General features: G+C 62.3%; 1 protein-coding gene across 9 annotated transcripts in view; it reads left to right on the top strand.

Moving 5' to 3' along the window:
- EPS15L1 (epidermal growth factor receptor pathway substrate 15 like 1) overlaps positions 1-16,645 on the top strand; it is a 67,379-nt gene that overhangs the window by 49,486 nt on the left and 1,248 nt on the right. For 4 of the 9 annotated variants that reach the window (XM_051835710.2, XM_051835712.2, XM_070058927.1 and 1 more), the window contains exons 22-24: positions 2,518-2,650; positions 4,500-4,547; positions 13,280-13,485. The exons of 1 other annotated variant lie outside the window; for it this stretch is intronic. In XM_051835710.2, the coding sequence (XP_051691670.1) occupies positions 2,518-2,650; positions 4,500-4,547; positions 13,280-13,485 (387 nt within the window). Of the gene's footprint in view, positions 1-2,517; positions 2,651-4,499; positions 4,548-13,279; positions 13,757-16,645 lie in introns of those variants that run through there. 4 more of the 9 variants (XM_051835711.2, XR_011382882.1, XM_051835715.2 and 1 more) reach the window with 4 other exon arrangements.

Here is a 16,645-nt window from a genome sequence, read left to right as displayed (position 1 = left end):
GACGCTTTGTAGCCTGAGTGACATCAGCTTGTGTTCAAAATGAGCCCCCTCCCCACTGGATTCTCAGGGAGGACGTTTGGACACAGACCAGAGTAAGCTCGGCTGTGTTGCTACCCCCCGAAACAGCCCGGGAGTGGAGAAGTGGGGAACCCGCACCCAGCTCGGAGCTGCTTTGGGGCGGCGGTGCTGCCTGTCATTTTCCAGCACACTTCTGAGCACACACACACACACACACACACACCCTCCCAGCGCTGAAACCTTTTCTCTAAAAATAGCAGCCTTCCTTGTGGCCGTCTGATAGGAAAGAGCCCAGTCCCAGAGGAGACTTCTCGGGAAACTTTGAGATCAGGGAAGTCGGGATTCGGAAATGACGTTGTCCTGACGGCGTGGTGGCCAGGGGAGCCAGGGAGCCGGCTGGCTCAGGGCCGGGGCTGCCTGGCCGAGGTGTCCCCGGCCAGCTCTGCTTGCCTCCCGCCAGCACGGTCCTCACCCCCAGCAAGGACCGGGTCACCTCCTGCCCGCCTGGGGCAGGGCTGGGGGACGGAAGTCACCGGAAAGGAACCAGCGTCCTGCCTCCCCGTCGCCCCTTCCCCAAGCAGCAGAGCCTGACCGGCCTAGGCCACTGTGACCCTCAGCCGGGGCGCCCCCACGCGGCCGCCGTTAGGTCCGGAAGGTGTCCGGAGCGCGCCCGCCTCCTCGGCCCGACGCGGGCCCCCTTCATCCGCGAGGGAGGGGCCCGAGCCTGGATGCCAGACGCCCCACGTAGCGCCCCGCCGTGCACGTCTCCGTGATGAAGTCTGAGAACTGAGGCTTCGGGAGGGCTCGCTGTGGCTCACAATAGAACAATCATAACAATGGGCTGTAATAAGAGTTATTTAAAACTTATGAAGTGTTATTTCTAGAACTTTCCATGAGACGTGTTCCGACCGCGATTGGCCCCGGGTAGGGGAAACGGTGGGATGCAGCAGGTGACGGAGCCGACTTTGTCCCTGCTCCAGTGGAACGCGGAGCCTGATGCCTCACCCCAGGAGTGAGGGCCTGACGTCTCCCAGATGAGAACCTGAGGCCCGGGGCGGGGCCGGGATTCCAGGCCCCACCTCTGCAGCCTGGTGGAGCCTCCCCTTGGATCGGTGGTCTCGGCAGGGAAATGAGCGTGGGGGTTCCAGATCCTCCTCCCCGCCAGGAGCCAAGCCATCTTCTGTCCCCCAGGACCCCTCTGTCGGCTCTGTCACTTGCCTGTGTCCATGGGTGTCTCCCACGGCTCTGAGCTTGGCCTCTGACCTGCAAGTCCCCAGGAGCCCCAGCCCCGGGCCCACCACGACCCTCTGTGTGACCCAGGCAGGCCGCCTTGCCGCTCCGTGCCTCAGTTTCCAAATGGGCCACTGGGAGGACAGAGTGGGAAGTTCAGTGCAGAGGGCTTAGTGGGGTTGGCTCTGTGGGTGTGGGGGGCCTGGGCACCGGCAGGGTTGGTGCCCCTTAGAGCTGTACCTGCTGCCCCACTCCATCCTGCACAAGGCAGCTGCGGCCCTATGACCACACGTGAGAGGCGGGGGGACAGCCAGGGCCCTGTCCCCTGATGCTGGCGTCCATGGACTCGGGCCCTCCTCCTGGACCCCGACGGCCATGCATTGGGCCCTTGCTGGGCCCCTGGAGGAAGGCGTCATTTTTACTGGCTCCCACCAGCTCCTTTGTTTCTGCCAGCAGTGGGTTTCTGCTAGCTTCTGTGTTTCAGTAGGGACTATGCTGTTTCTACATTCGTGAACGCAGTTATGTTCCGTCATATCCCTGGACGTTCCGTCTCTGTTCCAGTTAACAGAGCCCTCGGCCTCTCGGCAAGAGGGCTCCGGCCAGTGTCAGAGGGAGGGGCAGGACCCCTGTGTGTGTAGGGGCTGAGTCAGCAGCACTTGGCGGTGCAAGGGGTTCTGGGAAGGAGAGGAGTTGTTGTGAGACGATGGGTTGACCTCAGGCAAGAGATGGGGGCAGTGCTGGGGCCCCGTGTGCCTTGGACAGAGCCTGGAGTGGACCGTTCAGTGCCCCAGCCATCCGTCCGTTGTGGCTCTTTGTTTAAACCTGGGCTGTTGCGACTTGGCCTTGAGACAGTGGATGCCATGAGGGTAGTAGGAGCAGTGGGGGAAGTGGCTGCACCGACAGCCCGAGGTTGGGGGTGCGGTGGCCTGGGCGTGCGAGGGGTCCCTGTGGCCAGGGACAGAGGGCTTGGTGCCATCCACCCCAGCACCTGTTGCTAACTGAGGGCAGTGATGCCTAGGCCGGTGTGCTGGTTGGTGGGGCCTGTGTGCCAAGTCCAGGAGCCAGGATGTCGTCCTGTCACGCAAGCCGCTGTCTGCTGCTCTGTTTGGCGGCTCGCTTTTCCCAGGCCAGAGGGCAGAGCACAGTGGTGGGTGGGGGGCTCGAGAGAGACCCCCGCGCCTGCGGAGAGCCGAGCCGTGGTGCTTGGTGGACGTGGTCACTTTCGTTTTAATGACTGTTTTTGCCTCTCTTTCGTGTCCTCTCTTACAGCCCCCAACTTCTGGCCCTTTCACCTCCTCCCTGGGAGGGGCAGCATTCCCAGATGACCCCTTTAAAAGTAAACAGGACACTCCTGCTCTGCCTCCGAAGAAGCCTGCTCCGCCACGGCCTAAGCCGCCCAGCGGTCAGTACGCTTTCCTCTCTCGCGGCCGCCGCCCGCCGGGGCAGCCCGGTGTGGGGGCCCTGGGGACGAGGGCTCCGTGATCAGCAGCCCAGAGCAGAGCAGGCGCCGTGGGGCCTGCGCGCAGAGCGCGGGGTGTGTGTGTGGGTGTGTGTGTTGGGGGGGGGTGCGGGCCTCTTGGCTGGGCCTTTGCGCCCTCCTGTGGCCAGGGGAGCTGCCTGTGGCCCCCGCCCACATGCACTGTGTGGGTCAGGGACACCCTGGACGAGCCAGGGACCCGTAGCCCCTGGCTGTGCCAGTCTCCTCCCTGCCCCTCCCCCTCGTTCGCGCTTGCTCCCTGGTTGAGTCAGGGAGAGCCTGTCTAATCTCTCCCCAGCTGACTCAGGGCTTGGGGTGCGGGCTGGGGCATGGGGCCGGCTTCCTTGGCTGCCTACAGACCCCACCTGTTCCCCACGGCTGCGGCTAGCCTCCATCCTGCTCCCAGGAGAGGACTTGTGGTGCCCCTCGGAGGGATTTGAGCCCCCTTGAGTCGTGCATGGGGTGTCTGTTGTGTGGTGGAGCTGGGCCAACCAACGGACACCAGGGCCGACAGCTGCTCTTGGAGTGGCAGTGGGCTCACTGCGCCGTCCTGCTCCCTTGATCCAGCCCCTGGTTGTGTGGTTTGTCAGCACCCTGGCCTTAGCCTCCTGCCCTCTTGTCTGGGCCACGCCTTCCCTGCACTGACCCCATTGTGGGTGGCCTCTCGGCCCCGCCTCCTAGACCTATCCGTTAGCTGCCCACCTTGCTCCCTGAACTTGGCCCTCCCTTTGAATCTGCCCTGGGTGGGGAGGGGGCTCCGATTCCAGGCTGTGCCGTCTTTGCAGCCCCCCATGCAGACCCAGCGCTGCTCGCCTAACCTGCTGGTTCCCCGGGATTGTGATCCTGGCCAGGCTTCCTGCACGCAGCCCGCCCGCCAGTAGAGAAACCCAGGGCACGTTCTCTTGGAAACACCGCCCCTCCCTGCTGTCAGCGGGGCTCTGCAGGGCTTGCTCGCGGGAGGCCCGGGACCCCGCTGCCTCGCAGCCCCGTCAGCGGATGGCCCAGGGGGATTTACAGCAGCTGCTCTGTGAACTGGGGCAGCAGCAGATGGGTGAAGAGACAATGATGCCTGTGAGCCACACATCAAAGGCAGAGAAACCAAGCCCATGGCAGGCTGCTTGCACTTTCCACAGGGGCGGTGGCTCAGAGGCGGCTGTGACAGGGTCCCAGCGGGGTGACAGGTGGGAGCCATTATGCGTGTGCGTGCATCCGTCCACGGCCCGCACGCACCCACTGGACACACGTGCATGCAACACACGCGTGCCAGCATTCTCCCACGCACACGGTACCTGCACACGCACATGATTGCAGATGGCACTAACCCAGCTGCACACATGAACATGTGTGCACACCCTCGGAGCACCTGTGCGCAGGCGTGCACAGGTCCGCGTGGCAGTGCACCTGCCCAAAGACTGTGCCTCCTGGAACACACACACACTCACACACCCCACTTCGAAGTACTGGTGCAGCCTTCATCTTGCCGGTCCCCAGTGATACCCGTGACAGACAGGGCAGGCAGCCCGATGGCCATCGCAGGAAGCGGGCAGGGGGGCGAGGCTGTGCAGGCCGTTCAAGGTCACGCAGCAGGGCCAGGCCCTGACCCGGTGACTTGCCCCCACCCCGCGCGCCCCGTCTGTGCTTCCCCCCACACACCCCACAGTGAGAATGAAGCCGCAAGGCCGTGGTGGGGGCCTGAGCAACCTCTTGGTCTGTGCGTGAGTGCAGGTGGCGCGCGCGGGGGCTGAGCCATCTCTCCTTTGGTTCTTTCACCCAGAAGCCGTGGCTGAGCAGAGAAACATGGCGCTGTACTCGGTGCTGGGGGGTAGGTGCTGCCGTGTGAGCTGCCAGCATGGTTCCCACCGTGGCCACTGTGCACACTGACCTCTAACACCCTGAGAACTGCAGAGCCCCAGCGGTGGCCTTGTCATGCGTCGCGTCTGTTGGCGGCAGCGGGTGGGGGGAGCATGTGGCTCTCGGAGGGGTCGCAGAGGAACTTGGGCACCCTGCGCTGGTTCTTGGGAGTGGGTGCACCATCCCCTGCCTGCCTGCCGCCCCTTACCTCCAGAAGCAGCTCCAGACACGGTAGCTGGCGGTCAGCAGGTGGACGGAGACCTGCCCAGGAATCGGTCAGGCCCGTGAGGCGCGTCTCTTGCTCCTTCAGGTGGGAAGCAGCCGAGCCACCTCTGAATTCGTTCCCTCGTGTGGCATGGAGCCTCACTTTTGGTGACGTGGGAGATCCCCTGCTCTGGGAGCCCACGTGCTCACACTCGGTCACTAACGGGCTGTTCTGGATGCCGGGGGAGGGTCGGGCTGGCCTGGCTGAGCGGGAAGGAAAGCAGAGTGGACACCTTGCTCCCGGGGAGCCCCGGTGGCCCCGCGGCGAGACCAGCTGGCAGACACCGGGCTGCATTGACAAGTTTCTCTTACAATGCCGTGTGTGGCGCTGTCCCTGTAAGCCTTGGAGGTGAAGGGGAAGGATGAGCCGTGCCTGGGCTCACTGATGCCTCCTGCCCCCCCGCCCAGGCTCCTCCGTCCCAGAGGCCCCGGGTGTCTCTGTAGCCCCGCCACCAGCTCTCTGCACCAGGGAGTGGCCCCACGGCACAAGGCACGGCAGGAGCATCTGAGGCTGCTCCCTCTGATTCTGGGGTGCGGGACCCGCCAGGGCCCCAGTGCAGACTCCCCATGGGGCCCCAGGCACGTAGCTGAGTTGCACCAGGCCTCCGTTTCCCTGCCTGACCAGATCAGCTCAAGCCTAGCAAGTGGGTGCAGGTCAGGCAGGTGGCATGGCAATGGGCGTGTGTGTGCGCATGTGTGTGCACGTGTGTTTGACCCGCATCCCCACAGGTCCACCCCGCGGGCCCGGGACACGAGCCCCCCCTTCCATAGGATGTCGGCCGGCGTCGGGGTCCCATGGGGTCGTCGCTGCACAGGAGCAGGTGCAGGTTTGGGTCTGAGTCACGAGCAGATCCGGGTGCTCGCTCTCGTGTCCTAGAAGCTGCAGTTTTCAGTCGGTGGGAACTGCTTCTGCTCTGGCTTGTTGACTGCCCACTGAGGTCTGATGGACAGAAAGGGTGGAGGCTCCCGTTGTGAGCAGACGAGGGCCCTCAGAACATTCTGGAAGAATGGCAATCAGTGAGCGGGTGACTTGGGTGCAGAAGCTTAGAGACCTACGTAAAGGTTCGTGGAAAATGCATAGTATGAAAAGCTGCGTGAATTTCAAAGACGTTTTTGCCCCAGACTAAAGCTCTCTGGCCCTGGGGGCGCTTGGGCAGGGCCCTCCGTCCCAGCCAGGCTGCGACCACGGTGGGGTCGCCCTGTGGGGTGCACAGAGCTCGGTGTCCGCAGGCACGAGGCGGTGTGCCTGGAGGGCTTTTTCTAGAAAGGTCTCTCAAGGTATTAAATAACCAGCAGGTGTCTGTTTGGGACCCGAGAGAAGCCGGTTTCTTTCAGGCAAATGCAAAGCAGGCCCGCAGGCGGCCTCCGAAACCTGTCAGTTGGAGCCCACACTGGCGCACGCCTCCCCCAGGTAAACAGTGGCGTATTTTCTGCAACGGGCCCGAGATGGAAATCAGTCAGGGCTCACCACCGAGGAGTTTCTAGGTAAAAGTTGTTGATTTGCAAAGAGAGAAACAGATTTTTTTTTCAAGTGCAGGAAACGGCTGTGTGGGTGTCAGTGATTGGGCCTGGGGCCCCGCTGTGATAGTAGGAGCCTGCGACCCGGCCCCACCCTGCCGCTTCCTGCCGGCGCAGCCCTGCCTTGCGGTTCCTGCAGCGCCCGAGTGGCCCCAGCTAACCAGCCGGTAACCTTTAACCTCTGCCTAATGACAGTGATCATTTTATTCTGCTAACAACTTTTCACCTCCCGATTCTGGTGTCTCACCACCCACTGCACGATCGATCCGGACGGCACGGGATGCCTCCGAGCCAGCGTCCTGTCCTGTCCCATGCCAGCAGCCCTCTCAGAGCAGAGAGAACACCTATTGCCCCCTCGCATCCCAGTCCCCTCTAGTCGCCGAGGTCTCTTGCTGCTGCGGGCATCGTGCTGGCCAGGTCATAGAGGAAGCCCCGGGTTCCTAAATGACGCCAACTCCCTCGTGCGCCTGGCTGCTGTCCCCTACCCCACAGCCCGCCCCGAAGCTCGAGGCTGAGGTCGAAACCGGGGTTCTCTCTCGATGACCTGTCCCCCAGTGTTTGCCCACTGCAGCCCTGAAACCTCCTGTTTGCTGTGTAAGACCCACGTTTAAAATGGCATCGCCCCTCAGGCCGTGCGGTTAGCACCTCAGCCCTGAACTTAACTACTTGAATTCCGTTCCCACGATGATCTCAGAGAGATAACTGGGTGGGTGTGTGCAGCCTGCCGGTGGGACAGGCGGCTCCTCCATCTCCAGGGCCTCGGGAGCCATGGAGGGGGACCCGCCTTCCCTGTCTGCTCCCTGTTGTCACGGCAGCAGGTGGCAGATGCTGCCCCAGGGCTGGGTGCCACCTGTGGAGCGCGCGTGTGGAAGGGCTGCTCTGCGGGGGGTGGGGGCGAGGCCACATCGCACGCACCCCCCCCCCCCCACGCACACTCCAGTTTACGTTTCGCCCGCCTGCCAGCAGGTTGCTGCTCAGGCTGACTTCTGTTCTGGCAGATCAACCAAGTTTGAAAATAGAAGCATTTGCCTATCCAGGCACACACCCACCCTCCTCGTCCCCACCAGGGCAGATTGAGTGGGTGTCATGTGACTCAGTTGTCACCTGGAGTTCAGCGGGGTGCGAATGCCCAGGCTCAGGGCTCAGGCAAGGGTGGGTGCAGGCCCAGCGCTGCCCGTCTCCCCTGAGCTGTGGACAGAGAGGGCCCAGGGCCCTGGGTCCACCTGCAGCCAGGTGAGGGGGCAGAGGAAGACCCCTCAGAAGGGACGCAGGCCCCTGCCTTGCTGGTGGGATGCACACAGCTGCCCAGCTCCCCTGCCTGGGTTCATGTCCCTCCCCTACCATTGCCGTCTGCACCGGTGCCTGCATGCAGTCTGCCACGTAGTCCCTGCTCCCCGTTGCACACGCTCCCGGCATGTGGGACCCTGGCCTTCCGTGCTCTGCAGGGCTGGCCTCCTGGCTGCACTGGCGTTCCCAAGGCTCGCAGCAGGTGCAGACCCGGGGCGCTTGTGGATAAGCAAGCCCCCCCCCCCAACTCAAGCAGATGGGGTCCCGAGCACCCATCACAAAGCCAGTTGGAGTCTGTGTTATGCCTGCCGCGGAGCCTGGCTCGTGACCTGAAAATCCATTTGTAAACCATGCCAACACCTGCTGCGCAGACAGGAGCCCCTTGTGGTGAGGCCATGTTTCTCACTTCCACTCGGTTCTTGTCTCCTGAGGTCCCCCCCAAGCTGCTCCCCTCGTGGCCCTTTCCACGGGGGCCACACCAGCCATCTCCATCTTGGTAGCCCAGCGTCCCTGGCAGGTGCAGGACAGTCACTGTTTGCTCACAACTAAACCTCATCCTGTTCCCTTCAACGCGCTCAGCCGATTTTTCTTGAAATCCGGTAAATATTTTCGGTGGAAAATCTCACCGCCGCGATCATGGGGATCTCAGATGTTTATCTCACAGGGGCCGTGCTGCGGGGCACGGCTTTGATCTGCAGGAGGGCGCGGGCAGGGCTGCGGGCTGCCTTGCAAGTCCATCGCCCGCCCTACATGTGTCGCCGGCCTGGGACTGGAGCCAGGGCTGGGGGGTGACGCTGGGATGTGCTGCAAACAGCTGGCTCTGCAGCGCGGGTCCCCATGCAGTGGTGCATTTTGGAAGCCATGCCCCGGGCAACCTGTTTTTGTTTTCCCTCTCCTGTCTCCGTCCTATGAAGCATTTTTGCTGGTGGTAAAGGCATCCTGTGGTGCTGGCCTGGACAGCTGTGCTGGCCTGGCGTCCCCTGCGCACTCGTGGGAGGTGTGACTCGAACAAGCCTGGCAGTTGTATGGGCGTCGTGCATGGTGTGGGCTGGAGACGGCTGCCGTGGGCATGCCCTGTTCGCAGGCTGCAGGGGGGTGACAGTGGCGTGGCTGTCCTGTCCAGGAGAAGTGGCCAGCGTGTGGCCGATGGCTGAGGTGGGCAGCTGCCCTGGCCACGGTTGTTTGTTTTGCATTTCTCTCTTATCTACAGAAGCTGTGTTTGCCAAGCCCAGCCCTGAGCTGTGTAAAGTGAACCCAGCAAGGGTTTTGAAGGGACATGCACACAACCGCCGTGTCCCGTGTGTGCGTGCGTGTTGAGATTATTTTTATGGGAACCCTGCATCACCCACAACCTGTGGCCCCCTCCCACGCAAAGAACTTGAAACGAGAGAAGTCTCCCTCCCCAGCGAGGTTGCCTGGTGCTCTCTCCCTGGAGTTCAAGTTTGCAGGCGATGCCTACTTGTGTTGCACTGGGGTTTTTTGTTTGTTTCTTTATTTTTAAATCCGATGCCCCCTGTTCTGTTTTGTTTGGTTTTGCCATATCCCGACCCTCGGGCTCCCTGCACGAAGAGTTTCCTAAAAAGCAAGACAGGAGGGTGCAGCACGTGGAGGCTTCGCTGGCTGCCGGCTGATCCTGGGCACCAGCGGCCTGGAAGAACTGCAGAGCGTTTAGGACAATTAACGAAATCTCTCCGCTAGGGTGGGGCCGGCCACCACGGCTTTTTTTTTTTTCTTTTTTTTTTAAGCAGCACACGCTGTGGTAAACCATTCGGTTCTTACTGTTTTCTGCTAAAGTCAGTCTTGTGTGCGGTTTCGGTGTACCGCTTGGGTAACTGTTGAAACTGCTGTGGTTTGAAAATAAGTCCTATTTTGCCTTCAATCTTGTATTCCTCTGGTCCTGTCGGTGAGCAGTGGGGAGGGGCGCAGGGGGGTGGCACAGCAGCACCCCCCACCCTCCCACCCAGGGGGCTCTTTAATCTCCTGGTCTGCATTCACTGGTCCCCGTGCTAATGCGACTGATATCCAGGAATGAGCTGGGAGGGACACGGGTACCAAAGCAGGTGGGTGCCAGGGGGCACGGGGTCTGGCCTCTTATCTGAAACACACCCCAGTAATAAGTAGCTCCCCTCGCTTATTTTGCTGGGAGCTTTGAACAAGCCAAACACTGCCACCCCCACCCCCCTGTGTGGTTGCTTTGGGGGACCCAAGGGCAGATGGAAGTCACTTCGGCACGTTCGAGATAAGCTGCACCTCAGAGGAGCCCGATTGAGGGAGCTAGCAGAAGTGGTTACATAAAAGCAGGAACTAGCCCCAGAATGTTGAGAGAGCACGGCTAAAAATAAGCGGGCGTGAGGAGTGGGGAGTTTGGGCGGAGCGCAGCCTCCCCCGACTGTCCCCCACCCCCACACACAGCCAGGGCTTGGGCTTCTCTGCACAGGACCCCCGATCCAGGCACCAGAGCTGACCCTGACCATGAACCCCGGCAGCCCTGCCCCTGGCTGGTCCCGTACCGCCCGTGCCCGAGCGTCTTTGTGAAAACAGACAACCGAGAAAAAGCCGTTTTTCTTTTTTCTTTTTTTTTTTTTTTAACCCTCTCTGAAAACAAGAGGAGCAGTTCAGCGCCCTGGTTTCGTAGTAACAGTCGCAATCTCTAAAACGTTTGTGCGCGGCAGGGCCAGGCAGGGCCAGGCGCCCAGTACTTGGTGGGAGCTTGGTTCTCGTCTCTGATCATCATCGCTGCCCGACAGAGACCTCAGCAGGCTGCGTCCTGAACCACCCCTCCCCAAACACAGTGGAAAAACAAAAGTACCCTCGAGCAGGGGTGGCCAGTGTGGTGTGGCACCGTGTGCGTGGGGCAGGGAGGTGTGCGCAGATGTGTGATGGGATAAGGACATTCCCAGAAGCCAGAGGGCGGGGAGGGAGCTGTCCCCTAGGAGCGCTTGTCTTCCTGCTGGCACAGGTGCCAGTCAGCATCACTTCCCCCCCCCCGCCCCGGTTGTTCTTCCCTTCTGCCCCCCCCCCCCCCCCCCGCGTGTTGTTCCTTGGAAGCCAGTCGGGCTGGCGACCACTGGCTCCTCTGCGTGCAGGGCCAAGCCTTCACCAGGCTGATCCTGGGGCCTGCCGACAGGCCAGTGGGCGTGGACTCGGGAGGGGAGACCAACCCCCCCAACCGGGGGTGGGGGCAAGGGGCCAGCTGAGCTGGACAGCGGTGGACGGTGCAAGGGGGGAGTGGCTTTGGGAGGAGCTGGGCAGGGCCGCCCCGTGCCTGCCCTGTGCCTGCATGGGTTTTGGGGGCAGGACCTGAGCCATACCTGCATCCCCGCCCCCACACCCCAGGTTCTTGCATTTGGTCTGAGTCGCTGGCACTAGTAGGGTGGGCCCTGGTCACCTCGTGTGAGTTTGCTCCAGGCCGCCACACCGGGTGCTGCACAGCGCCCGCATTTGGGCTTGGGCTCTGCTTCGTGGGGGTTACATGGGGCAGGTGTGTGTGCAGAGAGAGAGAGGCTTAACAGCTGGGTGTGGCCAGGGCTGTGAAGGCAGTGGGCAGGGGTGGGTGGCCCAGTGGCCCCAGCGAGGGGGTATTTGAGCCCAGAGCTGTGTGGGATGGGCACTTGCTCGGGCAGCGGCAGGGATGTGCCGACTGAGGCTGGGGCGTCCTGTCAGGGCTGCGGGAACCCAGGAAAGACCTCAGCAGAGCCAGGGCCTCGCCTCCTGTGGGTTTGGCTGCCGGTGGCAGGGAGGGGGGGAGCAGGCAGCCAGCAGGGGAGGGGCTTCCAGGAACCCGGGAGAGCTTGAGGTGCTACCTGCCCACCTCTGCCCCCTGGAGTCCCTGGGGTGTCCCTGGCTGCCTGCAGCGCTCGGAAGACAGCTGGGGTTTATAGGGTGTCCGGCAGGCCTCACCCCACCCCTCCCAGCAGAAGTGCCAGCCCTTTCCTGCCCAGAGCAGGGCAGGGGAGGGGACAGGCTCCCCTCTGTCTCCTGGCCACGGCAGGTGGCCTTGGAACGAGCCAGGGAGGCCGTGTCCCTGGCCCAGATCACCCGGCTCTGCAGCCGGCCGCTGATGTGGGCTGAGCTTGAGGCAGGAGGAGCATTGTGGGTAGGAGGCAAGGACCAGGACTCGCCCCAGGGAGTCGGTGTCGCGGAGAGAGGCCCCTTATTCATTCCTGCCACAGGGGACAGTGACCCACTGTGAGCCCTTTTGCCTGCCATGGCCACTTGCTCGCTGGGCCTCCTGGCTCACTGACGTGGTGTGAGGCCCACGCCTGCCTTCCTGGTCCATGTGGGTTGGCAGTGTAACTGGAGCCTGGGCCCGAGGTCCGCCCTCCGGCCCTGCAGCAAGATGACACTGTGAGGTCCTCAGGACAGAGACTGGGGTCAAGGACGCGGGGGCACTGTGCTCCCACGGTGGGGGAGGGAGCAGTCCCCTGAGGTTCCCGGGATTGAGCCCCCCCCACCCCCGGCCTCCCGGCACTGATTCCATCCTGGGGAGGGGTCAGGGTTTCGACAGAGCCCCTGGCAGGTTCCCTGCCTCTTAACTCCTCTGCCGCCCAGGCTGTGAACAAAGCCGAGATGTGGGCTGGGACCTGGCCCAGCACTGCCAAGCTGAGTAACAGGTAAACCTGTGTTTCTGGAAGAGGGGCTGCTGTGTGCCAGGTCTCCCCGCTGGGCAGAGTGGTGCAGGATGTCCCCCCTCCCCATGGCCTCCGCATTCCCGGGTCACAGGCTGTGACCCTGGAGCCTCTAGGGACATCCTGGGGCCCTCAGAGACTGGCCAGCCCTGGGGCAGGTGTCGAGGAGGCCTTGGGGCTGGGACAAGGAAGGCTGGTGTCCCAGGTCAGCTGTGCCTGGTGGCAGGCAGCACTGGGTGTCCTTGTGAACATTAACTCTGAAGCCGCAAGAGCCGGCATGGACAGCTCCGAATCGGAACCCTGACAAGTCTCACTGAGCCGGGTCGGGGGGAGTGGCCATCCCTCGGGCAGACGAAGCCGTGTCCGGCTAGAGCATCCAGTCAGCCTGGCCTGCGGAGCTGCGGACCTGGGGCCTCCCCTGGCCAAGCCGGCCTCGGGAGATCTCTGGTTCCTTGTGGAATGTTCCAGCACTCTGTCTCACACAGCCAGAAGCCCCTCTCTCCCGCCTCCCTGGCCAGCTGTGCCTTACTGGGATCCAGGCAGCCTGGTGTCGCCTGCTTGGCCAACGCCCACTCAAACCCTGCCCTTTGAGTCCTGTGTGACGATCGGGTCAGGGTCGCTGGCCTGTCCCTCAGCCTGCGCACCTGGTGTTTCTCTGGGCTGGGGACTGCTCGGAAGTACCCCGCGAGTGTCCCCCTCAGTGCTGCACTGTGCTGTGTGATATCGGAGCCGCGCCTCCTGTCCCGGGCCTGTACCACTAACCGGCTTGCTTGTGACTGTGTGTGTGTGTCTTCTCGTGTGGCTCTTAACCTGGGAAGCCCCCCGGGAACACACGCCATCCTCCCCCAACACCCCACGCTCTCCCCGGAGAGGCAGAGGCCCCTCAGCTCCTGCCTGCCTGCTGTGAGTAACTTGTGTTTCTTTTTTGTTTTGTTTTGTTTTGTTTCTCCTTTTTCTCTCTTCTCTTCTTGTCTCTCTCTCTCTCCCTCTCTCCTGAACTTTCCAGGTAAAAGCACACCTGTAAGCCAGCTCGGCTCTGCAGACTTCCCCGAGGCCCCCGATCCGTTCCAGCCACTCGGGGCTGACGGCGGCGACCCGTTCCAAAATAAGCAGGGCTTTGGGGACCCGTTTAGTGGAAAAGACCCGTTTGTCCCCTCCTCTGCAGCTAAGGCTCCCAAGGCCTCCTCCTCGGGCTTTGCAGACTTCAGTTCTGTAAGTTGAGCCCCCACCTCCGTGCCACCCCTCCTGCCCTCCGCTTGCAGCTTCTTGGGGGTCGTGTTTGTTTGTTTTTTGTTTTTTTTTTTTTTTTTGGTCCCTCTCCGACGGCAACCCCCCTTCACCCCTAGCCGCACTCCTCCCCCGGCTCATTCGCGTCTTCTCCGTTCCTCATGCGAGCTGTCACTCGTGTTATTTATTCTGTACCTGCCACTTGTGTAAGGAAAGGTTTTGCAATAAAAAAAAAAAAGAAAAGAAAAAAGCCGCAGTGTGGGCGTATGGCAAAGGGCAGTGTTTTCTCGCGGCTGCACGCGTGCGAGGGGCCGGTGCGTGCTCCGATCCCGCCCGGAGGCCAGGATGTCCAGCACTGCCGAAGGATGCAACCAAGTCGGCCGCACCGCTGGCTGCCCTGCGCCCCGCCCCCACCGGCCCGGGGAAGGACCGCTGGATTTGTGCACAGCGACGAAACCCTCCTTGATTGCAATGACCAGCAACAGTGGCGAAAGATATCTAATCTAGAACAAGTGCTCGGAACGCCTTCCTCTTCTGCCGAAAGCAAACAAGCAACAACAAGCCGGGAAGAGCCGCGTAGCGAGAGGAGCGCCTTTGCAGAAGTTGCGCCCAAGTCTGGCTTTGTCGTCCGCGTGGGGGGCGGGACGGGGACTTGCAGCTGGACAAGGCCACCCTCTTCCGCACGCCCGGTTCTCCTGCTCTGAGAGCCGCCGCTGCTGGCCTCCCGGGCTCGCTGTGCCAGGTGTGCGTGTCCCCCCACCCTGTTTTCAAATGTATTTGAAGGAGTGATGGAGAGAGAGCTTGCACCGCTGGGTTAGTCCCCCAATGCCCACAACAACCAGGGCTGGGCCAGGATGAAGCCAGGAGCTCCAGCCGGGTCCCCCCACGTGGCTGGCTGGGCCCCAGCCACTTGGGCTGTCACCTGCTGCCTCCCGGGCTGTGCATCGGCCAGGAGCTGGATGGGATTCACTGAGTAGCCAGGGCTTGAAGCTGACACTCCCATATGGTGCGCAGGGGTACCAGGTGGCCCCTTAATCCTGACTCCATCATTTCTTTCTTTTTTAAAGATTTTTTAAAATTTATTTGAAAGGCAGAGGGGGTGGGAAGGGAGACAGAGAAATCTTCCACTGGGTCACACCCCAAATGGCCGCAATGACCGGGGCTGGGCCAGGCTGAAGCCAGAAGCTTCATCCGGGTCTCCCACGTGGTGCAGGGGCCCAAGCACTTGGGCCATTTCCCACTGCTTTCCCAGGCCACAGCAGGGAGCTGGATCTGGGATGTGGGCACTGGCAGTGGGCGGCTTTACCCGCTGGCCCCCAATGCACGTTTAGACGTGAGCTGTCTTCTTTGCAGAGCCTCCAACTCCTAGGATATCCGTGGTGACACTGCGTGTCAGCGCACACACCCTGATCCAGCCCTGGGCTTGGGGGACCTGTGACCTTGTCGCCACTGCACTTAGTTGGGTGCACGGCTGTGTCGTAAGAGCCAGGAACAAAACCCGCTTTAGCCAGTGAACCTCTTGGATGGGCACTGGGTTTCTTTCCTGGTGGGAAACTTAAACACCAACGAGAAGAGCAGAGCTGTCAGGCGTGGCCAGGGTCGCGTGTCTGGGTCGGCGGGAGCCGGGCGAGTGGAATCAGCTTGGAGAAATGACTGTTAGCTTCCTGGCACGCGAAGCTGCTTCCTGTGATCTTACCTTGAAAGGACTTGGTTTTTTTTTGAACCCCCCCAAAAAAATTTCTTTTTCGAAACACCCCAGGTTTCAAGCGAGCAGTTTTGGGCTAACGTTTCTGGTTGTTTGTTTTGTTTTCCATGAACACGGAATGATTCACAGCGGCTCGTGTGGCAGCCTCACACATGCGTGCACGCTTGCCTCTGCCTCCGTAGCTTTTCCTTTTCCTTACGCTTGGGGCCCGTTCTCCACCACGTCTGCAATGGGGAAGTTGATTTCCTGGAAGCCACGGGGTGGCTGTGAGCTGTGGTCACCCCCGCAGGGCTGCAGCTAAGCTGTCCTGCATCTCCCCCCTCCCTGCTATCTTCAAGGGGCGGGGCGGGGGTGGGGCAGTGGATCACAAACACTTGCACTAAGTCAGAAAAGGCCCGAGCCCCCTGCCCCGTGGACCGGCATCTGATCTGATGTGCTGAGCGGGGAGGGGGCGGTGCAAGGGGCCTGGTCGGAGATGCTGGCATCTGCAATCCCTGGGTTCTTTGTGCTGGTCGCTTTCCGTGGCGTGTCTCCAGTTGCTGTCTCGGACGACTGTGTCTGTTAGGAAGTAGCGTCTGTAGGGTCTCTGCCCCTACCCCACCCCACCCCCGGGCGCCCACAGTAAGGGCAGCGCGTCGGCTGAGCTGTGCCAGCGGCATGGGCAGGAAGGATGCGGTTCAGGCCGGGTGGGCCAGTGAGCGAGGCGTGCCGTGCCCACCAGGTCTGCTCCCACTGTGAGCTAAGGCTGCTGGGCTGCCATTGAGGACCCCCGGCGACCGTGGACTTGTAAGAGGCCGTGGAAACAGAGCCACTGTCCTGAGTGCCCCCCCACAGCGTGGGAAGGGCAGCGTGTCCCCGTCGCCGCTGCTGTCTCAGCCCCTCCATGGTGCAAGAGGGAAGCGGAATCCAGCGCTGGCGCCAGACTGCCTTGCCGGGTACCGCCCCACTGGGGAGCCCAGCGGAAGGCGGTCACCCAGGGCTGGGAAAGGCCCTGGTCCTCGATGGAGAGACGGCCCAAGCTTGTCCCTGCTGCCACGCCGACCCAGCCTACCTACTGCAAGTCTCCGCACGGGATTCCCGCGCCGGCCTCGAACCCAGGACTCTGAAGGCGCCTGGGTCTTCCCCGCCAGCACGTTCAGCTGGAAGTAGAGGCCGGGGCCGCTGGGGCCACCGGGACTTGGGTCCAGCGAGCCGAGGCCACTCCGGGCTTTGCTTTGAAGCAGGTTCAGGCAGCCTCCGTGGGCTGTGGGCTGGCAGAGGGCAAGTCCCCGCGGGCCCGGCTGTCGCCTCACCACCGCGTCAGCCACACCTGGCACAGCCCGCCATCTGTCACCCCTCACCCCCCACCAGCCACCAAGCTGGTCACCCTTCCCCCCCCACCATGGAGTGCTCCCCAAAGGGAAGTCTTGTCTTCCCCCACGGGGGCCCCCAAGCCCCTTG

This window comes from Oryctolagus cuniculus, chromosome 16, assembly GCF_964237555.1.
Source record: "Oryctolagus cuniculus chromosome 16, mOryCun1.1, whole genome shotgun sequence".
NCBI classification, from domain to species: domain Eukaryota; kingdom Metazoa; phylum Chordata; class Mammalia; order Lagomorpha; family Leporidae; genus Oryctolagus; species Oryctolagus cuniculus.
Note: the sequence above shows the minus strand (reverse complement) of the source record. Positions and strands in the feature narration are given on the sequence as shown.